We start from the raw sequence: 24,150 nt of genomic DNA on the forward strand, positions 1-24,150 counted from the left end.
CAAAAAAAAAAAGAGAGAGAGAGAGAGATCAAAATCAAACAAAAAAGCATAGCCTATAAACAGGAAAAATAGCAGTTAACAGAAACTGTCCTTGAGGAAAACCAAAAGCTGGATTTATTAGACAAAGATTTTAAATCACCTATAATAAATAAGTTGAAAGAACTGAAAGAAATCATGTCTAAGAACTATGGGAAAGTATGCAAATGATGTCTCATCAAATAGAGAATAACAATAAGGAGATATAAATTATTATTCCTTTTATTTGTAAAACATTTTACTTTTAAGTAATGATCTACACCCAGTGCGGGGCTCAAACTCACAACCCAGAGATCTAGAGTCACATGCTGTACTGACTGAGCCAGCCAGGCACCCCTATTATTTTACATCAAAGAGAAATTCTGATGTTGAAAAGTATAACTAAAATGAAAAACTTCTCTAGTCTGAATAATATCTTTATTATTTATATAATATAACTATAATAATATAAATATGAATATAATAATATATTTATTCTTTACAGAAGAAAGAATCAGTTAACTTGAAGACAATGAACTGAATACAGGTCAATTGAAACTATCCAGCATGAGAAGGAAACAGCAAAAGGAATGAGGAGAAATTAACAGAGCCTCAGACACCTGAGGGACACCATCCAACATCCCCACCATGTAAAATGGGAGTCCCAGAAAAAGAGAGAAGGAGGGAGTGGCAGGGAAACGTGGGAGAAAGAGAGGGAGAGGAGAGAGAGGAAGGAGCAGAAGGAATATCTTAAGAAATAATGGCTAGAAACTCTCCAGATACAACAACAAAAAGAATTAATCTTAGAATTCAAGAAGCTCAATAAACTCGTACAATAAATCAACAAGACCTACGCTCAAACATTTCATAGTCAACATGTCAAAAGGAAAGGACAAGAGACAATCTTGAAACCTGCAATAGAAAATATGATCCTCGCCCGCGCCGCCTGCTCCCGGCGCTGGGCCCCAGCGCGCGGGCTCCTGAGCGGCCATGGGCTGCGCGGGGTTCGCCGTGCGGAGTCCGCCAGGCCCGGACCCGCGTCCCGCACCCTGACGGTCCCGAGCCATGGGGGTGTTGATGTCCAAGCGGCAGACGGTAGAGCAGGTACAGGAGGTGAGCCTGGCTGTGTCTGCTTTCAAGGATGGACTACGGGACAGGCCTTCCATCCGGCGCACCGGTGAGCTTCCAGGGTCCCGCCGAGGCACTGGAGAGGGCTCTGTCCAGGAGGTCCAGGAGGAGAAGGAAGCAGAGGCAAGTACCCCAGAGCTGCAAGAAGAGAGCAGTACCAAACGTGCAGCCTGGGAGAGGCTCCGAGCTGGGCGTGGAGCGGAGCCGGAGGAGTTTGATAGGAGTAATCGGTTCCCACCGCCGGCTTTCACCCGCCCCACCCGGAAGCTGGATGATGACAAGCCTCCTGATACCTGCTTGGAGCCCAGAGAACTTGTTGTCAGCGATGAGCTGTGTGACGTCTGTGAGGTCTGGACAGCTGAGAGCCTCTTCCCATGCAGGATCTGTACCAGGGTTTTCCACGAGGGCTGTCTGCGCCGCATGGGCTACATCCAAGGAGATAGCGTGGCAGAGGTGACTGAGACAGCCCACGCAGAACCTGGCCGGAGCTGCCATACTGTGATAATCTCAACTTGCTGCTAACTGAGGAGGAAATGTACAGCCTCACAGAGACCTTTCAGCAGTGTCAAGTCATTCCTGATTGCTCCCTGACACTGGAGGACTTCCTGCGCTACCGCCACCAAGCAGCAAAGCGGGGGGACAGTAACAGGGCTCTAAGCGAGGAGCAAGAGGAACAGGCAGCCCGCCAGTTTGCAGCCCTGCACCCTGAACATCGAGGACACATAGAGTGGTCTGACTTCTTGTCCCATGAGTCCCTCCTACTTCTGCAGCAATTGCGTCCCCAGAACTCTCTGTTAAGGCTTCTGACAGTCAAGGAACGGGAACGAGCCCGGGCCACCTTCCTCGCCCGCCCGGGGCAATTGGAGTACTATCAGTGAGGCAGAGTGCCATGCAGCCCAGCACTCTTGGTTCTGCAAACGCCTTGCAGAGGCTCCTTCCTGCAGTGTCAGCATCAGCCATGTGGGTCCCATAGCAGACAGCAGCCCAGCTAGCAGCAGCAGCAGCAAGAGTCAGGACAAGGCTCTGCTGCCCACAGAGCAGGAATCCAGATTTGTGGACTGGCCTACATTCTTGCGGGAGAATGTTGTCTACATCTTGGCTGCTCGCCCCAACAGTGCAGCAATTCATCTGAAACCCCCAGGATAGCATGGAGCAGAGAAGCTCAGTCGGGGACAATGGTCTCCCTCCTCTCCTTTTTCTCTTTCCCTCTTTCCCCCAACATCCTCTGGTACTGAGACTTGTGGGGATGGAGCACTGCCAGCATCTCAAATTTGCCACTAAGCTTTATGGAACTGAAATCACGGCTCCCCTCACAACAGAGGCAGTATATGCATTGCTGCAGGGAAAAGCCCTGGGAGCTGTGGCAGTATCCACTCCCGGAGCCACCCCCCTGTCCTCACATCATAGACTGCACCTGCCACTGCACACATATGTGCGCACACACACACACACACGTGCATGCACACGCGCACATATGCGCCACACTGTCCATGCCTTCAGAGAGCTGGTTCTTCTTGGTTGAAAAGGACCAAAGTTCCCTTTGTGAAGCTCCTGGTAGAGATGAGAGGGGTCTCTATTCACTTCTTCTATTGGCCAGTTCTGATTTCCAATAGACAAGTCTCTGCACAAAAAAAAAAAAAAAAAGAAAGAAAAGAAAAAGAAAATATGAAAATATGATCTTCAATAAAAGTAAAGACTGACTTCTCACTAGAAACCATAGAGGCCAAATGGCACTGAGATGACATTATCCAAGGTGCTGAAAGAAAACAAAGAACGAAGCAAAAAACAACTATTAACAAAGAATCTTACATCTGCAAAACCATTTTTAAAAATGAAAGAGAAATCAAGATATTTCTAAAAAACAAAAACTAAGAGAATATGTTGCTAGTAGTTGTGTCCAAGAAATGAGGACAGTATTTCAGTCTAACACTAGACATACCTTTGTTTTACATAGTGAAACAAAAAGCACTAGTATTTACTATAAAAGTATATAGGTAAATATAAAAGTATAAATAGATATTTTTCATTGCAATTCTCTTCTTCTCCTATACGATTTAAAACACAGCTATATAATTTTAAAACTGTGTTGATGGGTTTACAATGTATAAAAATGTAATATATATGATAATAATAGCACAAAGTAAAGGAAGTGAATGGAACTATACTGGAGCAAAGTTTCTGCAAAGAAATTAAATTGGTATTAATCTAGGGCACCTGGTTGGCTCAGTGGGTTAAGCCGCTGCCTTCGGCTCAGATCATGATCTCAGGGTCCTGGGATCGAGTACCGCATCCGGCTCTCTGCTCAGCGGGGAGCCTGCTTCCTCCTCTCTCTCACTCTCTGCCTGCCTCTATGCCTACTTGTGATCTCTCTCTCTGTCAAATAAATAAATTAATTAAGAAATTGGTATTAATCTAAACTAGATTGTTTCTGTAAACATGCTAATAATAATCACCAGGACAACCATTAAGAAAACAATTCTAGGGCGCCTGGGTGGCTCAGTGGGTTAAAGCCGCTGCCTTCGGCTCAGGTCATGATCTCAGGGTCCCGAGATCGAGACCTGCGTCGGGCTCTCTGCTAAGCAGGGAGCCTGCTTCCTCCTTTCTCTGCCTGCCTCTATGCCTACTTGTGATCTTTCTCTGTCCAAGAAATAAATAAAATTTAAAAAAAAATTTAAAAAAAAGATAATTCTAAAGCATATAGTAAAAGAAACAAAGAAATTAAAATGGTATACTAAAAAAAGAAATCTATCAAATACAGAGGAAGGCAATAATGAAGGAATGGGAACAATGGGTGAAGACATAAGAAATACAGCAACCAGGAAAATGGCAGATGTAATTCTTAATTTTACAGTAATTACATTATATGTAAATGTAATAAACAATCTAAAATGGATTAAAAAACATGATACAACTATACTCTCACTCTCTATAAAATATATACTTTAGATTCAAAGACAGAAATTGGTTAAAAAGGAAAACTATGAAAAGATTAGGCCATACAAACAATAATCAAAAGAAAGTTGGAGTGTGTGTACTAATATCAGAAGAAACTTGAAGACAAAAATTTTCCCTCGAGACGAAGAACACTTTACAATAATAAAAGGATCAACCTATCAGAAAGTAATAAGTATTATAAATATATGCATCTAACAAAAAAAGCCCTGATAAACCTGAAGGAAGAATTTACATAACAGAGGGGAAAAATACACAAGTAAACAAAATAGCTGGAGACTTCAGTATCCCATTTTCAATAATGGATAGATTAACTAGCCAGAAAGTCAACAGGGAAATAGAAGACTGAAATAGCACTAAAAATCAACTAGACGTAAGAGATTTATAGAATACTCTACCCAACAACAGTAGAATTTCTCTTCTCAAATGTGCATGGAAATTCACAGATGTAAGGAAATTAAATGACACACTTCTAAATAATCAACAAACAAAATATCCCAAGAGAAATCAGAAAATATTTTAATGAATAAAAATGTAAACAAAATATACCCAAACTGATGGGTAATAATTAAAGTAGTGCTTAGAGGGAAACTTACAGCTATAACTGCCCATATTAAAAAAAGAAGAAACTCTCAAGTCAAATCAGGAACAAAGGAGGAATAACACTACCAATCACATAGAAATAAAAAGGATTATAAGGGCATACTAACAATAATTATATTACAAGAAATTAGAAAACCTAGATAAGACGCATATTTATTAAAGTGTTTTTGCTGTTGTTTTAAATATTTATGTATCTCAAGTTCTGCCAAGTGTCAAATCAACACACAATTAACTCCTGCCTTCATAGACGTTGAGATATTGTATTTTTAAAATTGATTTTATTTTTATCAAGGTAATATATATATAGTTTATTAAGTAAAATTATATTAAGTCTCATAGTGAAAAATTACATCCTTCTGCCACACCCCTCTATACTGTCTCATATATATATGTATACATATATATGTATATATACACATATATGTAATATACACATATACATGTATATATACATATATACATATATACATGTATATATACACATATATATGTGTATATATATAAAATATATATAAGTATTACATTGTTTCAGGTGTAAAATATAATGATTTAACAATTCTATGCATTACTCAGTGTTCATCATGATTAAGTATACTCTTAAACCCCCTTATGTATTTTATCTGTCCCCCCACCTACCACTCCTCTAGCAAACACCCATTTGTTCTCTGTACTTAAAGAGTCTGGGTTTCTTTTGCTTTGTTTTAATTCTTAAATTCCACATAGGAGGAAAATCATATGGTATGTCTTTTTCTCACTTATTCCATTTAGCAATATAACCTCTATATCCATCCATGTTGTCACAAATGGCAAGAACTCATTCTTTTTATGGTTGAGCAATATTCCATTTATATATATGTGTATATATATATAATATATGTATATTGTATATATTATATATATTATACATAATATAAATATATATACACTTAAATGTAAGTATATATATCACATCTTCTTTAGATATATCTATTTATCTAATTTACCTAATCTATTTATATATATCTATATGTAAAGAATATATATTCTATCTATATATCAATCATATCTTCTTTATCCAGTCGTTAATGGACACTTGGGTTGCCTCCATATTTTGGCTATTGCAAATAATGCTGCAGTAAACATAGGAGTGCATATGTCTTTTCGAATTAGTGTTTTATTTTCTTTGGGTAAATACCCAGTAGTTGAATCACTGGATCATATGGTATTTCTATTTTTAATTTTTTGTAAAACCTTCATGCTGTTTTCTACAGTTGTTGCATCAGTTTGCATTCCCACCAACAATGTGCCAGAGCTTCTTTTTTAAATTTCTATTTTTAATTTTTTGAGAAAGGTTTATACTATTTTCCACAATGGTTGTACCAATTTGCATTCCAACACACAGTGCACAAGGGTTCCTTTTTCTCCACATCCTCTCCAACTGTTGTTATTTCTTGTCTTCTTGATTTTGCCATTCTGACAGGTGTAAAATGATATCTCACTATGGTTTTTATTTGCATTTCATTGTATAATGATGTTGAGCATCTTTTCATGTCTGTTGGCCATGAGTATGTCTTGTTTGGAAAAATGTCTATTCAGGTCCTCTGTTCTTCTTAAAATCAGATTATCTGGGGTTTTTTTTGGGGGGGGTACTGACTTGTATAAATGCTTTATATATTTTGGATATTAATCCCTATTGGATATATCATTTGCTAATACCTTCTCCTACTTAGTAGGTTGCCTTTTTGTTTTGGTGATGGTTTCCTCTGCTGCACAAGAGCTTTTTATTTTGGTGTAGTCCCAACAGTTTATTTTTGCTTTTGTTTCCCTTGCCTCAGGAGACATATCTAGAAAAACGTTGTGATGGCAGATGTCAAAGAAATGACTGCTTATGTCCTCTTCTATGAGTTTTGTATTTTCAGGTCTCTCACTTAGGTCTTTAGTCCATTTTGATTTATTATGGTGTATGTACAGTATAAGAAAGTGGTCCACTTTCATTCTTTTGCATGTAGCTGTCCAAGCAAAAATTTCCAAGCACAATTTGTTGAAGACTGTCTTTTCTCCCATTGTATACTCTTGCCCCCTTTGCCACAGATTAATATAAGTGTAGGTCTAGATGACATCCTTATACTTTATTTCTTCATTTATCAATTTAAAACATAATTGGTTAACTCCAATCATATGAAGACTTCACTCTTCTATATTCTTATCCCACATTTCTACCCATCTCTGATATCAAAATAATGTTATAATGTGGGACTATATAAATCACCAATATAAATATAAATAGCTAATGTCTACATTATTATGAGTTGCAAATATTTTAAACAAAGAGGTGAACTAGGACCATGCCTATTATTTCTCCTGGAGTTCATAACTACTAATTTTTTTACCCTCTAGTTTTCTATGTACTTAATACAATTATTATATACTCTTCCAAATCACTGCTACATGCAATGAATATTTTTTCTGTATGCTCAAACATGTTATGTTCCTTTGTTTTCTGGAGAGCTCCTTCCCAAGGTTCTCTTTTAGAGAGTACAATATGGAACTGACTGACCTCATGGCTTGTTGAATAGCAGCCATGCTGACACTTTTTTATCCCTCTCCTGAGTGGGATTCCCCCCCCCCCAAGTCATCTATATCTTTCTCTTTCTTATATAATCATCTGGACAAATCACATCCTTTAAAATTTCATAGGCCACAGTCCATGGAAAGTATTTTTAGGGAAAGGAGGGACTACTCTTTCTTTTGTACCATCACACTTGATTTAGCTGAGTACAGAATTAACTAGTGAAACTATTCCCCTTACAATTTTGAAGAAATTGTTTCACAATGTAGTTGTGGAGAAGTCCAGTGCCATTCTCCTTTTTGGATGTGAACTATCCCCATTCCTTGCATTTGGGAAGCTCTTACAACCTCTTGTTTATCCTTGATATGCTGCACTTTGGGACTTTTTCTTTGGTAAGAGTATTTTTCATTTATTGTGCTGGATATTCAGTGGGCTTTCTCAACGTGGAGACTCATTTCCATCAGTTCTGAGAAAAAATAAACTTATTAGTTCTTTAATAATTTCTTGCTCACTTTACTTTTTCTATTCTTCCTTTATTGGAGTCTTCCTTGCAATATGATGGGCCTCCTGGTTAAGCCTTGAATCTCGAGTTTTTCTGCCTTTGTTTTTTGTTTTTTTCCCCAGGTTTTTATTTAAATTAGTTGGTTAACAGATAGGGTAATACTCGTTTCAGGAGTAGAATTAGGTGATTCATCACTTATATATCATACATGATGCCAATTACAACTACCTTCCTTAATATCCATCATCAATTTTGCCCATCCCCCACCCACTTCCCCTCTGGCAACCCTCAGTTTGTTTTCTATAGTTAAGAGTCTTTTAAGGTTTGCCTCTCCCCCACCTTTTTCTCTTCCTTCCCCTTCTGTTTCTCTTAACCTCTTTGCTTCCTGTTCTGTTTTCTAGGGGCTCTTCATAACTTTCTTTTCCAGTCTATTCAAGTTGTATAAATATTAAAATAAAATAAATAAAAATAAATAAATAAATAATGAAAATGAGATGCTGGCCAATTTTTAATTAGAGAAGAAAACTTGGGTGGTAAGCCTTTGTAGCATCAAATACAGCAAGAAAGATGATGTAAAAATGATGATGGTGTTTTACAAAGAGCATTTTCTAGTTACAATAAGTGAAATTGCTTGCTACAAAACCCCTGGGAGACATAAAGCAGGACTTCTCCACCTCTTCACAGTTGACCTGTTGGTCTGGATAATTCTTCTTGGGGAGGTGCGGCGGGGGGCGGGGGTGGTGTCTGGTGCTCTGTAGGATGTTCAGCAGCAGAGCTAACCTGCACCCACTAGATGTCAGTAGTTCTCTCCACACGTGCACCCACTTGTGATCACCCAAAATGTCTCCGCAGATGGCCAGATAGCCCGGGGGACGGAATCACTTGAGACTGAGAAAAACTGAAACACAGGAAATTACAAAAAGTCACCCACGATCCTCCCATCTAGAAATGTAAACTTTTTAAAAAAGATTCTTATTTATTCATTTGACAGAGAGAAAGAGAGAGAGAGAGAGAGAGCACAAGCAAGGGGAAAGACAGAGGCAGAGGGAGAAGCCCGCTCCCCGCTGAGCAAGAAGCCCAATGTGGGACTTGATCCCAGGACCCTGGGATCGTCACCAGAGCCGAAGATGGACACTTAACCAACAGAGCCACCTAGGTGCCCCCAAATGTAAACTTTTTGTTTACAAAAGTTTACAAAACTTTTTGTAAAACTCTGTTTACAAAACAGAGTCACGTTGATCTTACCATTCTATAGCCAGCATATTTTTCATTCATTAATATAACATCAACATTTTTGTTACATAATATTCCTCTGCAGCATAGTTTTGGGTTTTTTTTGGTAGTGTGAGTACTTTATAATTCCTTCTTCCTCCCTCTTATCCCTTGAATCATTGCTGTCCTCCCCTTCATTTCATTATTGGTGTATTGAACATACACGTGTGTGTACACACATATTTGAACAAAATATTTTTATTACATCAATAAAGAATAAGAAAATGTTTTTATTTCACTTTCACTAATTCCTTCTCCAGTGCTCTTCCTTTCCTTAAGTAGATTCAAGTTTTGACCTGTATCATTTTACTTCTCTCGAAAGGGCATCTTTTAACATTTTTTTCCCAAGGCAGCTCTACTGGCAACAAATTTGCTCAATTTTTGTTTGTCTGAAAAAGTGTGGCTACAAAAAAATTATTAAAATTTTTAAAAAACTAAATTAGGTAACCTGAACTCTCTGTTGTAGGTATATAGGTCATGGATATGAAAATGTGCTTAAAATGCATAGAAAGGGAGCCTGGGGAATTGCTCAGGAGTAACTGACACTAGTAAGAGATTGAGAGCCAGTTCAAGTTCCTCTAAAACATAAAAATAAAAATACCACATGGTCCAGTAATTGCACTATGGGGTATTTGCCCAAAGAAAACAAAAATACTAATTCAAAAACATGTCCCCCCTATGCCTATGACAGCATTATTTACAATAGCCACAATGTGGGAGCAACCTAAACGTCTACTGATAGATGAACGGATAAAGAAGAAGTCATATATTAAGTGGTATATATCAGCCATTTAAAAAATGAAATCTTGCCATTTACAACAACAGTGATGGACCTAGAGGGCATTATGCTAAGTGAAATAAGTCAGACAGAGAACGAGAAATACCATATGATTTTATGTATAGAATGTAAAAAGCAAAACAAGTGAACAAACAAAAAAAGCAGGAAAAGACCCATAAATATAGAGAATAAACTGGTGGTTGTCTCCATGGTGGCAGTGTGGGGCGTGGGAGGGAGGGCAAAATAATGGAAGGGGAGTGGGAGATACAGGCTTCTAGTTATGGTGGGAGTAAGTCACAAGGATGAAAGGTACAACATAGGGAATAGAGTCAACAATACTGTCATAGTGTTGTATGGGGACAGATGGGACCTCTGCTTATGGTGAGCATGGTGTAATGTACACTGAATCACTATGTTGAAACTAACATAACATTCTGTGTCAACTATACCTCAGTAAAAAAGACGAAGAAGAAATGAAAAGGAGGGAACCTGCACACAGAGGCAGGCACAGAGGGAGGACCAGGGGAAGACACAGAAAAAGCCTTCTACAAGCCAGGAACAGCTGAGGTCACTGAAGCCAGGAGAGAAACAAGGACGAGATTCTCCTCCACAGCCCTCAGAAGGAACCAATCCAGCCATCCCCTTGGTCACAGACTTACGGCTACCAAAATGGGAAGACAATACACTTCTGTTGTTTAAGCTGGAAGAAAACAAAGTGGCGGGAAAATGAGTGAGATTTTACTTGGATTACTGCTATGTCACTGGATCTGTCATAAGAAAAATGCGATACTCATGTAATCTATGTGCGTACACATGCTGACACACATCGGCAAACATGGATACATATGTGTATAAAAGAGAACAGTAACCTTAAACTTTATTATACTTCTGCAAAAGTCCTATAGTAGTATAATCACCCCTAGAGCCTGAAAATTCTTATTATGCTTAAGCCTGTGGGCTTCAGAAGGCTTTGTCTTTCCTTATTGCAATAGTTCTCAGCCTTGGATGCTTGCTAGAATCAATGGGGACTTCAAATCTGGATGCCAACGCCATATCCTAGACTAATGAAGTCAGAATCTCTGGAAGGGAAACTGGCTCCAGCTTTTTTTAAAGCTCCCAGGTGATTTCAATATGTGACCAAAGTTGAGAACAAGTTTACTCTGTAACCCCTCAAAGGGAGGGTCTATGTCTGGTTTGTCTTTATGTCTTCACAGCACCTAAGTTAGTGACTTACATCAATATAATCAGGAGATCCGGAGCCTCCAATATTCTCAGAGGGAGAAAAAAAACCTCATAATAACCAGAAGTTAGTAATGTGTTAGGACTAATGCACACAGATTAATAAGTCCTAACACCGTTTCTCCCTCTGTCCTTCCCTCCCCACTTGTCCTCTCTCTTGCTCTTGCCCTCTCTTTCAAAAAAAAACAAACAAACAAATAAATAATTAAAAATATGCACTAATATTACTGATTTACATCAGTGTGCATGAACTGGAGGAAATTATGCTAAGTGAAATAAGTCAAACAGAGAAAGACAATTATCGTATAGTTTCAGTTATTTGTGGAACATAAGGAATAGCATGGAGGACATTAGGAGAAGGAAGGGAAAATTGAAAAGGGGGGAAATCAGAGGGAAGATGAACTATGAGAGACTATGGGATCTGAGAAACAAACCAAAGGTTTTAGAGGAGAGAGGGTGGGGGGATGGGTTGGCCCGGTGATGGGTATTAAGGAGGGCACGTCTTGCAAGGAGCACTGGATGTTATACGCAACAATGAATCATGGAACACTGCATCAGAAACCCATGACGTACTCTATGGGGACTAACATAACATAAAGTGTCTGCCTTCAGCTCAGGTCATGATCTCAGGGTCCTACGATCAAGACACGTATTGGGCTCCCTGATGAACGGGGAGTCTGCTTCTCTCTCTGTCCCTCTCCCCAACTTGTGTGCTCTCTCACTCTTGCTCTCTCTTGCAAAAATAAATAAATAAAATTATGAGTTCCAACAGACAGCATCATGCCCTTTTGATGCCTTCAGGATCTGCGTCTTTTCACACACACACACACACACACACACATACACCCATCTGTACACACACAGTCTTTGCTGGGTATCTCCTCAGAGCCTGAGAATTTGGTGGTGGCGGGGGGGGGGGTTCTTTGGTCAGGTGATATCCCAATAGAGCAAGGTGAAAGCCGTCAACCAGCTGTGTCTCTCAGTGATGTCAAAGAAAAGATTGTAAATGGATTTCTAAGTCACTGTTGAGCAGAAGGTCTCTTTGGAAGAAGGACCCCTCACCTTCCTCATGACTGCTTCCCAAAACGGATTACCTTATTCCTGGGACATTGCCCAATCTTATTTGGGACAGTGAGTTCCTCTGGACATATCAGTAAGTTTTTCTGAAAAGAGAAATTGGAAATTTGTAGTTCTTCAGATATATTTTGGGTTTTTTCCCTGAAAATGGTGCCAAAGGTTTCCTCTAATCCTGGCACAGCTGGTGTTGATGGTTGTGGTGGCTTCGTCTAAAATGTTGTGCTTTAAATGTTATGATCCTTGGGCGTATCGAACCTGATATAAAGTTTGTACTGGGGGAAGAGGGTCCATATTAATTAAGCAGTTGGGATTATCCACGCTTGATATGGCCCTCTGAACAGCTCAGGTAGTTATATTAATTGCTTAGTTGTTGATCTCTTGAAGAAAAGATTTCAGCGGCAGAATTTCTGGTGTTTGAGCAGATTATAATTCCATTAGAAATACACCTGTAATATGTTAGTAAGGTACTTTTGAAAATAACCTACATAGCATTCTATCTTGTGTCTTTCTTTAATTGGTATGAGATCAATGCAGCATTATTCGTTCAAATATCTTGGTGTGTTATTTTTTTTTAATCCCATTAAGCGATAGCTTCACAACAGAATTTGTGAAATCCTATTACTCACATAACCTCTAAAATCAATGTTCCTATGTATTTTAAAAATCAAGAAACTTCTAATTATTAGAAAGAGTGTCTGCATTTTACATCACTTAGGGGCATGTATATTTTATGAGTTTATAATTCTAAATATAGAAAATAATTATATTAAATCCAGGTATTTTGGAGAAAAACACATTAATCAGCTCTATAAATTATGGCATGATAAGTCGGATTGTTCCCTCTGTAACGGTGTAAGAGTTCCAAACTTTTCATCAAGACAGGAACAGAGAGAGAGAGAGAGAGAGAAATTGAGATGGGGGTAAACTATGACCTCTTTGGCATGTCTCTTTTCAGGATGACATTTAAGAACCCATCTCTGCTGGGCTGGTGTCTGCCCACCTGGCCACACAGTCGGGTTTGTTTTCGTCAACTCTAGCCCAGATCTGCGTCATGCAATGCACACATTTCCTACTTCATTCATCCATTCAATATGTCATTCATGGTTAGAGTGGTTTCTTTCATAGTAATTGCTTATGGAAGTTGTGCTATGCCAAGCCTTCCTTTCCCTCCTGGTTCTCTCCATTGAAGTCCAGCCCACTTGCCCCCTCCCTCCCTCCAGCGCTTTCTTTCTCTGTCTTCAGAAATCCTGGGACAGACTGAATGGGAATTTGCACCAGAGTCCCAGGATAGGAGAAACACCGTTGCCCAAGGATAGGTTAGGTTAGCACCAGGGTCAGCAACATACACTTGGGTTGCCTCCTTAACTGCTGAGTCTCTAGCGTGCTTCCTTCAAGAAAGACACCATTCTTGGTGTCTTTGGAAAAGTAAAAGAAGGAAGAATAAGCCCGCAGCGAATTGTGACTTTGTGTTCATGGGCACAATTATGAGTGTCTGAACAGCCCCAATTCTCTGTTGGCTCTGAAAGTTCAGGCAGCTCCTCTTCCTGTCGCCTTACTTCTCCAGGGGAGCTGAAAAGATCCAAGGTAAGGATCAGTCCCTCACCCTGGAACAGAAATTTCACATATGGTACCTCTGTTCATTCTCAACATGACTCTCCCTTCAGAGAAAAGAACCAAGGCTCAAAGGGGTTAAATCCACCCAGCAAGCAAGTGGCAGAGCCGGGACTCAACCCAGAGCCACCTGGTTCCAAAGTCCATGTCCCTCGCTCCCATCACCCATGTCACTAGAGAGGGAAATGTAGTGTGTATGTTCCAGCCTTATACCTACACATTAAGTGAAGGTTGAAATGATAAGGAGCCCGACAATGAATTACCAGTACCATTATAACACTTTGCATTGTCATCTTTTATTTTATTACATATCCAAAAAAACAATTAATCAGGAAGAATTTTATTTGTTCAGTATTTCACTTTCAGTTATGGTTTGTTTCCTTCCTTCCTTTACTTTTTTCCCTCTGGCCTTTCTTTCTTTCTTCCTTCCCTCCCTCCCTTCCTCCCTTCCTTGATTCCTTCCCTCACAATCAAATTTTCCCTAATTGTAATTAAGGGTAAAGAAATTAGGCTTTACTCTGCCTGATTAGGAGATGCAGTGCCTGGTTCATTAAAGAGAAGTCTTCTTCAAGACAACTGGGTGGCTCAGTCAGTTATATGTCTGTGTTCAACTCAGGTCATGATCCCAGGGTCCTGGGATGGAGCCTCACATCAGGTTCCCTGCTCAGTGGGGAGCCTGCTTCCCCCTCTCCCTCTACTGCTCCCATGTTTATGCTCTCTCTCTCTCTCTCTCTCGATGTCAAATAAATAAATTCCTTTTTAAAAAGAAAATCCTCTTTACCAAAGAATGACAGCTTCTAAAGATAGAAGAAATGGTAGAATTAGGAAGTCACCGTTTTGCAAATCCGCATGGAAAAACTGATTCAGGTAAGAGCCATCAATGAATGCTACAAGCATTGGGTAAAAGATTGTAGGGAGTGGGATCTTTGGACATTACCAAAGTATCACCGCACTGGTGACTTGCCAATTTTAAGAGAACAATGTACTATCACAAAGGCAAGTACTGGTGGCTGACATCTCAACCAAGGAAAACTCAATAGTATGCACACCCTGGTGTTGTACCCCTGACTCGAAGCAGCAAGAAGTATCCAGTATCACCCAAAATATTTGTTCCTGATATGTTTAACCTGCACTTAACCAAGGTTTTAGACCTAACTTTCAGTGTATAGGAAAGTCGATAGCTGGAATGTGGAGGTAATGACACTACAGGGAAACAGTTAGACTTGTGGGACATTTTACAACACAAACTGGCCTCGTCTCTCCAGAAAATCAATCTGATCATGGAAAGCAGATCAATGCTTGCCTGCAACAAGAAGCAGAGGGGATATGACTGCAGAGAGGCACAAAGGATCTTTCTGGGGCAACAGAAATCTGCATTTTATTGTTTTTTATTTGATTTGATGGGACAGTTACATTGGTGCATACAGTTGTCAAAATTAATGAACAGTACACTTACAGCTGAATTCCCTAGGTCAAGTTACACATTAATGCAGATGATTTTTAAAACAAAAACAAATTATCAGTATCACAGAAAAAAGTGAAGCCATGGGTTGTCTTTATTGTCTTGAGACAATATTTGAATTGTCTAAAGACCCATTACAACCAGATAGAATAAGAGAAGTTCAAATAGATCTGTGCTTGAAGAAAAAGGGGACAACTAAGAAAGACATTTTTGGGATAATGAAGAGAATTGAAGCAAATTGGATGCTAGATCATTCTGAGAAATTTAAAAATTTTTTCTTCTGCTTTCTGGTAGGATAATGTTCTTATTGTTAGAAGATACTTGTTGAATTATTTAGGAGAGAAGGGTCATTAATTGCTATACTACAAGATATATGAGGACATGTAGAAAGAGAAAGCAAAGACAGCATCAAGTTATCAATGGTTTAATTCTGCAGAAAGAATTCTCTGATATTTATTATGCTAGGCTTTCAATACTTCTGTCCTTCTGACATTTCCAAGAATAAAAATGTGGAAAACAGTGACTGCTGTGTGAGGGGTGATGGCTCTTCTGGTTTGGAGGCAGTCTTCAGAAAGTCTTCTGGCCTTTGGTGAGATTATCTCTTATGGCAAGGAGCCACCCCTTTCCATGGCTTCTCCTTCAGGGGAAAGGACACTTGCACATCCCTAGAGAGGTCTTTGTGCCCTGCTCTGTGACCTAAAGGGCTCTGGGCTCCTCCCACCATCCTTCACTTCTCCCCACCACAATGCTGTTGAGCAAATACATGTGAATGGTTCTGTTAACTGCTTGAATAAATATTGCACCTCGACTAAAAAGAAAAGATAGGTTCCCTCCTGGAATCTCTCCATGAGAGAAGAGACAATAGAAGAAAAAAGATTAAGAAGCTTTAAAAACTTGCTTAAAGTTGAATGGAAACATACGTAATATGAACTTTAAAGGTAGGAGTTCTCTTTCAACGTCAACTAAATGTGGTCACTAGGGCTCTGGGTGTGGAAGATCAGACTTATTTAATGTGATGATGTCTAGGATGTTATTGAGCTAAGGGAAGTGATCAAATTCTCCTCCTCTGGAAGGTCTAGCTCAAATTGCTTCTCTTGTAGAAAATCTTTCCAAACTAATCCATAACAATCACTCCCTCTCCCAGGTTCCACCTGTTCTTGCTATCTGTTTCAGCCTGTCTGATCCTAAGTCACCTGCTAGATTATTTTAAAATAGCTTACATTTTCACATCTTCTCCCCACAAAGCCAGGATAGGGTTTCATGGGGATGCCGAGCCCTGATTCTCCCGATATGTCTGTCTTCACCAGCACATACCCACCCATACTGTAAGTGCTTGGACAGCAGGGGCCAGGGCTAAGCCCCTTTGTGTTCCCAATGCCCTGCACAGGGTCTGGTCCATAAATGCTTGAAAAATGAACAAGGGCTTTCCTCCTATCCCTACTGTACAGTCCAGAACATAGGGCAAGGCATGGCGGAGCTTCTTGTAGAATGAATCAAAATTACCTGGAATCAGGACATTTGAGTGATAAAGTCTCTCTCTCTCTGTCTCTCTTTCTCTCTATCTGAATCTCTCTTTCTCTTTGCTTACATGCACATGCATTTTCTTTCTCACCACTGGAACCCAGACACCATGCTGGCAAGAATCCCAGGATTAGAGTAAGGAGTAGAGGAAAGCCATGCCCACTATCCCCTGTCCAAATCCCTGACCCATAGAATTTCTGAGCATTATAAATGTTTGTTGTTGCTTTTGTTTTTGTTTTTGTTTTTTTAACATTGCCTTCTGGAAAGATAGGTTACATGGTCACACTAAATGGAACATTCTCTTTGCTCCTTATCCTTCTCTACATCTCATCTAAACAAGGAAGTAGTACCTTAGGTAGGATTGTCTAATTAAATGGGATGTCCCATTAAATCTGAATTTCAGATAAATACTAAGTGATTCTATTGGCACAAGTATGTCCCCAGTATTTCATGTAACATATCCTTTAAAAATATTTATTGTAGGTGCCTCCTGAGCACAGTAGGCAGTGCCTCAGTCTCATAAAAATATTTGTTTATCTGAAGTTCAAATTCAGTTGGCACTCCTTTATTTTTATTTGCTAATGCTAGGAACACTTACCTCGAATTTCCACCCTGGACCTTTTCCCTACCCACACACACTACTTAGGGGAGTCAATCCAGTCCAAACTTTATCCTGACAACTCTGAAATTTTTATCTCCAGTTCAGAAATCTCTACCAATCTCCACACCAAAACACTGGACTATCTACTTGATAACTCCACTTTTATAGCTGAGAGTCATCTCAGACCCAGGCAGAATTGTTGATTTGCAATCCCTACCCACCCACCCAAGCTGTTGCTCCTCAACCTTCCCCATCTCGGTGAATGGCACTGACATCGACCCAGTTGCTCAAGCCCCCAAGGAGAGCATCAGCCTAGATTCCTCCCCTTCCCGTACTCTGTGCCCAGTCAATCAAGAAGTCCCTTTGGCTCAACAGCCAAAACATATTTCCAGCCCATCGCTGCCTCCTGGTGTCCCCTACAATCCCTGTGGATCAAGGCACACTCTCCTCTCACTTGAACAACTGTACTGGCCACCAAATGGCTTTCCCGCTTCCTCTCTTGCTTCTCTGTAACCTTCTCTACTGCATTCTCCCCGCACGAGCTGGAAGGATCTTTTTAAAGACAATCATGGAACTCGTCTGCTACAAATGCTCCGATGTTTCCTCGCTGCACTAAAAATAAAATGCAAATATCCTTCAAGATCCTTCATGATCTATTTCTTGTACCATCTGTGAAAGGCCACCAACCTTTCTGCAGTCAAATGCTCTACCACTGAGCTATACCCCCCCACCAACCTTTCTGTTCCTCAAACATCCTAAGATTCCATAGGACCTTAGGATGTTCTGCCTGAAGTACGGTACCCAGGGGGCTCATTCTTACCATTTCCGCCTCAAATCACATCACTTCTTCCATTTAGGCCTCCCTTACCTGGCCTACCACCCCCCGCCCTCGGGTCTCCCAAGGCCATCAGCCTGGGGTATTTCCACCTCCAGGCAAAACCCAGTGCATCTGCTTTGGTTTTAGTTTGGGCCTGTGCACTGGTTTCTGTCCTCTTGCATTGGATCTTTTTTTGAAAACAGCAGAGAAACAGATTTTGTTAATTTCCTAATTCAATTTAAGAGTTCTGTCCATTCATATATGATTTGACTTATGGTTTAACTGCCCACATTTGTTGTGATGGCTTACATAGGTAGACTTATTTCTACCGTATGATTTTTACTTTTCTATTGATCATGCATTTGTAATGTTTCTTTCTTCTCATTTCCTCCCTGTCAAGGAGTTGACATACTTTCTTTATTCTCTTATTTCATCTTTTAGTTTGAAAAAACATATACTTGATTTCTATGACTTTGGGGTTACCTGTAAAACTCTTTTTTAAAAAAAAGATTTTATTTATTTATTTGAGAGAGAGAGACAGAATGAGAGAGCAAGAGAGAGGGTATGAGAGGGGAGAGGTCAGAGGGAGCAGCAGACTCCCTGCTGAGCAGAGAGACTGATGTGGGACCTGGGACTCCACGATCATGACTAGAGCTGAAGGCAGTTCCTTAACCAACTGAGACACCCAGGTTCCCTACCTTTAAAACTCATGTAGGGACCCCTGCGTAGCTCAGTCTGTTAGGCATCTGCCTTTGGCTCAGGCCATTTTACTGGGGTCCTTGGATTGAGTCCTGCATCAAGCTGCTTGCTCAGCCCAGAGCCCACTTCTTCCTCTGCCTGCTGCTCCCTCTGCTTGTGCGCTCTCACACTCTTTCTGACAAATAAAAAAATAAATAAATAAAATCTTTAAAAAACCGAAACTCTTAAGCACGTGTAACTTACGTCTGAACTGAGTCTATTACCCCTCTTAGAGCACAAAATGAGAATATCAGAATCCTTTAATGTTAAGTACCTGCAGTTGTTCTAACAATGTGCATTATCATGTCATTCCAACTTGTCACTAACATCTCCCGAAATGACTTTTTTGTGTGTTTTACAGCTAATGGTAATTCAGATTTCCCGACATGTTGGCTAACTACTTACCCACCGGGCTCTTTGTTTCCCATTCACCCCTGCAGGTCCGAACTTCCTGTGCTGAAATAATCCTTCAGTTGTCCTTCCAGTAGGTGTTGTGGAGGAACCATTTCTCCATCCTTATGTCAAAAAATGTTTCTCTAGCACCTTAAATCCTGGGCATAATCCACAGGTAAGAAATTCTGGTGTACAGTCCATTTCTTCATTGCATTTCTTTCATTGCCATTTCATGGCGAAATGTGTGAGACTTTGTGGATGGAATAAGGAGGTGTCTGGGCCCAGCTTGCTTCCCAAGGCAGAAAGCCGGGACCTAGCTTCATGGTTTTCAGCCATCTTCCCTAACTGATATCTGGGAAGTCAGAAGCATTCGGGCCCCAGCTGGTCTTCTACGGACCCCCGGGATCCTGAGATCATGATGTCACACCTGGGATATCGCCCCACTTCACCGCTTGAACACTTTTAAGCCAGGAATGTCCCCCACAGGGGTAGACACCTAAGTCTTTCAATCATGCACCTGGTTGTCCACAGACACTTTGCAGTAGGCTCCTTCAGGTAAGTGCCTGCCCTCGGCTGTATCCATAGCTGTATCACACTCACAACTGGTTCTCATCCAGGCCCCTCAGGCTCTGAAGCTGCGGCAGGCACCACAGTGGGAGCTAGAGGAAGCTCTTGAGGAGGTTCAGCATCTTCTTCTGAGGTTGGGGCTGTCGGTCCAAGAAGAGGAAGTATCAACCCAATGATTGACTTTACATGTACCTCCTAAATCAAGGAAAATTTCCCCACCGTTCAATGTTCTCGGAGTCCAGGAAGCAATCCCTAGAGGGTCTCCCCTGATAGCAGGTCATGGGCACAGGGATCTGAGGCTACTCCTTACTCCCGGCCCACCAGATGATGGAGGCTAGTTCTGGCGGCCTCTGCTGTTCCCTGCACGGGTCTAGATCAGCCATCCCCTGTCCTCCTCAGATCAGCATCTCTCTAGTTCTCCTCCCTCTACCCCTCCCCCTGCTTGTGCTCTTTTCCCTCTAATAAGGAAATAAAATCCTAAAAAATACATAAAAGATTGAGCATCAAAGTGAACCTTGAGGCCTTCAAGACCTGGCCGGAAACACCCTCCTGTGTGTATTTCCTTGTCATCTTTCTTCTTGTGCTGAGGGCATCAGAGGTGCATGTCATCCCAAGGAGGGAGAAGGCCGATGGTGGAGGGACTCTGGGCTCCTGAAGAACACAGAAAGCATTTCAGTCTCCAATCTGAAGATCCACTCAGCACTGTCATGGGGGGGTACCTCTGTGGTGACATGCTACCAAAACCTGGCAAGTTACATGGTCATTCAGCATAATGTAATATACCTCCGTACAGCATGTTGAAATGACCAAATTCACTTGAATAGTGATCAGCCTAAAACCTTTCAAGAGGACCAAAGAGGCACCTGGCTTCCTCAGGCACTAGGATCCTTGATCTCAGGGTTATGAGTTCGAGGCCCACATCAGGCACAGTTAACTTCAAAAAACAAAACAAAGGCTTACACAGGACTAAAATCAGTGAGGCTCAAACAACGGAGCTGGTCTGTGCTGGGACGGATCCTGTCTCCCGTTCATTCAGCCACCGGGCACTGCGCACTCAGATGGTGCCAGGGCTTATCAGCCCAGCGGGTTCTCCTCGTGAGAGCTCAGGGTCTAGAGGAGAAGATGGACAAACGAGAAACCAAAATGTGAACGGAAAAAGCAATTGCTCCACAGCAAAAGAGCAAGGGACACAACTAAGGCCCGATCCACCAGGTGAGGGGTATGACAAGGCTGTGCTGAGATCACATGGAGAATTCCTGCGGGAGGAAAAGAAGGAGACAGCCCTGCACAAATGCGAGTGCATTCCACCTGGCAGAGGGCACCATGGAGCAGAGGACTGTAGGTTAGAAAGGGGGCCAAGGTGGCCAGAGGAAGCTGAGGAGGAGTAGAGTGGGAGGGGAGGCGGGCCAGGGCCCGGGAAGTTGGTCAGTATCAGTGCCCTTCTCCCAGGGCTGTGTAACCGCACTTCCCCACACTCAGTGGCTGAACCCACAAACGCTGCCTCATGGTCTCAGGGGATCAGGAATCCAGCAGTGCTCCGCTGGGCTGCTGACAACACCAAGGGAGGACCGGCTTCACCGAGAACCTGAGCACACTCAGGGGCATGGGCCAGATACAGCCCATCTCAAAGACCTGACTTCTGTCTGCTGTGGGCCCACAGGGCTGAGCCACGTGCGTATGTCTGTGTCATGGTCCAACCTAGGGGCTTGTGCTCCAGTGTGAAGATTGGAGAGAGAACATGGGGCTGGGTAGTGAGTTTTAGAACGAAATCTCAGAAGGGCCTTTGGGTCACGTTGCCTCGTTCTGTGACATGGAAGTGAATCAACAAGTCCGGACCACACTCTGGGGAGGGGGTCACCCAAACATGTCTACAGAGGAGTTGGGGAAACAATGGAGCCCCCGAAGGGAGACGGTGAAGATCCCTGCAGGGTCTGGGCCTTGCCCAGAATCAGACTGGTAGGGAGGCTTAGCAGGCTTGAACCCAGCTCTTTGAGTATCCTCAAAGATGGGGTCCTGAATGTAACCTAGCCATTCACTGGGGGCTCTGGAAAAGTTTTTCTGGAAGGAAGTGGCTGTCGGCCTGGAAATGTTATCGGGCTGAGGGTGATCATTGATCTCCTAGATAGAAGACATGTCCCCAGGTTCTTGTCTGAGGAGGATCCCGGGTCATGGCGACACACTGGATGAACCCCTATCTACATCACACCCTTTGGAAAGGACGGAATGGCCTGCATCCCCGGACAGGTGGTCTCTAGGGATAAGGGTGCATTCTGACCATCAAGGGCCAAGACTCCAGTCCCTTCTTTAGGGTTTGCATTGAAAATGCAAAGCCTAAGACCTTGGGAAGCTATTACCCAGCCCTCTGTAAGTGGGGCTGTCCTCTTCTGGGACTCCAGAATGTGAGCACCGAGGAACACATGTGTGCACACAGGAGCGAGTGTGCTGGTGCACACAAACACACACACCCCAGGAGGGACTGTGGGGTGGGATCTGATTAGTAGCAGATTCCAAGAAGTTGATAGGAGGGAGGAAATTGGGTGGGAGGTATTTCCTACATGTGACAGCACTCCTCTAACATCATAGCTATTATCCAACCTATGCCTGTGGACATCTGATAGAAAGACATGCTGGAATCATCCATATTTTGCAAGAAGATCATTCCTGTCTGCCACAATGGCTTATCTAGGGTCTGAACCACGGAAGAATAGAGACTTGTGTCTGAAACCAGGTGTGTTTGCAAGCTGGGGCCCTGGCTGCTCCCAGACCTTCCCTGGGGGCCTGTGGAGAGGGGTGTGTTGGGGTCACTGTGTACAGATAAGATGTGTCCTTGCATGCAGAAGGGGGATGAGGAGATGGCAGACGGGACCACTGTTCATGTAGGGGTCCAAACAGGAGTGGGTCCCGATAGGGGATCTCAGGAAGTGATGTCACTGCGTTGATCACAAAGGCCTGCAGAACTTGGAACCCCTGCAACCAGGCACCCACATTCTAGTCCGGTAGCAGGGTTACTGGACTCAGGACATTGGACACAGAAAGATGTTTTCTTGTTGTGTACCTAGTTTACGGGGCTCTGGGTATCAGAAACCCCAGGAAAATGGCTTCTTACCATGTTGTAGACATTGGCTGAAACCACCCCCACAATGCCTCAGGACATTTCGAGGAAGACGCCATAAGGTACTTACTACTGAGAAGAGTAGGGGATGCCCACCCCTCTGAACCGTCCTGGGGAAGCCCCATCCCTTCCTCTGGAGTTTGAGGGGAGGAGGGATATGTGGGGGTTCCCGCCCATGGGCTGGAGGAGGGTGAGCACAGTGGATACCCTGGTGATCCCTTCTTGTTCACACCAATGTCAGGGTGGACAGGGTGCACAGGGGATTCCTGAGGTGTCTCTTAGCTGTGCCAGAGCACATCCAAGGACCTGAAGCTGGGCCACGTTTCTCTCCTTGGGGGAGGGTTCTGCAGCCTGGGCTGTGGTGTGTCTGGAATGGAGCGCCCTGGGTCTGAAGACCAGCAAAGGCCTCCAGACAGTGCACTAAGGCCTCCTGCCTGGCTGCCGGGCACTGTCTTTACAGAACGCTCCAGAGGACATGGTGCAGGAGGTGAACGAGGAGATATCCTGCTCTCCTTCCTCGAAGGAAAAGAAGCCGCACACGGCCAACAGAGCCTGGCGCTGGCTCAGGGTGAGTGCCGGTGCTGGGGAGATGCGACCCCTGGGGCGCCGATGCAGCACCAAGGGCCCCACTTCCTAGAAGCCAACTTGGCCTCCTAGAGTCCTGTACTTCTGTGAATCTGTATCCCATCTCTTCCCCAGCTGGCCCTCGTGGTCCTGCCCACGCCTTGGACAGAAGCAGAGCCATTGTCCACATACTTCTAGGAGTATCATTAAAGAGACTTTAGACCAGGTCTCATCCCGTTGATCTAGACTCCTTTTGCCCTGGCCTAGGCATTTTCCTAACTCGTGCTCCCAGGTGTCCCCACTGGCCCAACAGTCCTTCCTCAGCTTCCGCAAGTCTTGCAAATGATCATTTGCAAGATTGAGTTGGGAGACTTTGATCCAAAGGGACATGGGGCCCATGGTACTCTGTCTCGTGCTCTGCGCTTTGGTATTGATGGAACACATTGTGGGGACCCCCCAAGGAAAAGGAACAGGGGCCTCACTGCACTGCACTGCAAGGCAGTCCGGAAGGCCAGTCATTGATCACAGCCATGGAGCCCTTTACTGGGGCAGGACTGGATGTAATCCCCTTCTTTGGCCAAGGCACAGTGCTGCATCCTACAGCCTTCGTGCCTTCTTATCCTAAGCCCTCTCGCCTTAAACATCTCTGT

At 42.6% G+C, this 24,150-nt stretch overlaps 1 protein-coding gene and 1 pseudogene across 1 annotated transcript; one reads left to right on the forward strand and one right to left on the reverse strand.

Moving 5' to 3' along the window:
* Positions 1 to 1,001: 1,001 nt before the first annotated feature.
* LOC122906933 (PHD finger protein 24-like) lies at positions 1,002 to 2,289 on the forward strand. The gene is given in 3 exon segments (XM_044249440.1): positions 1,002 to 1,636; positions 1,639 to 1,988; positions 1,990 to 2,289. Coding segments are annotated over 3 exon segments (1,206 nt in total). The 5' UTR covers positions 1,002 to 1,080.
* A 5,905-nt stretch (positions 2,290 to 8,194) lies between these two features.
* The window catches only part of LOC122906938, a 127,749-nt pseudogene continuing 111,793 nt past the window's right edge, over positions 8,195 to 24,150 (reverse strand).

The sequence above is a fragment of the Neovison vison genome, chromosome 5, assembly GCF_020171115.1.
Source record: "Neovison vison isolate M4711 chromosome 5, ASM_NN_V1, whole genome shotgun sequence".
In the NCBI taxonomy this organism is placed as follows: domain Eukaryota; kingdom Metazoa; phylum Chordata; class Mammalia; order Carnivora; family Mustelidae; genus Neogale; species Neogale vison.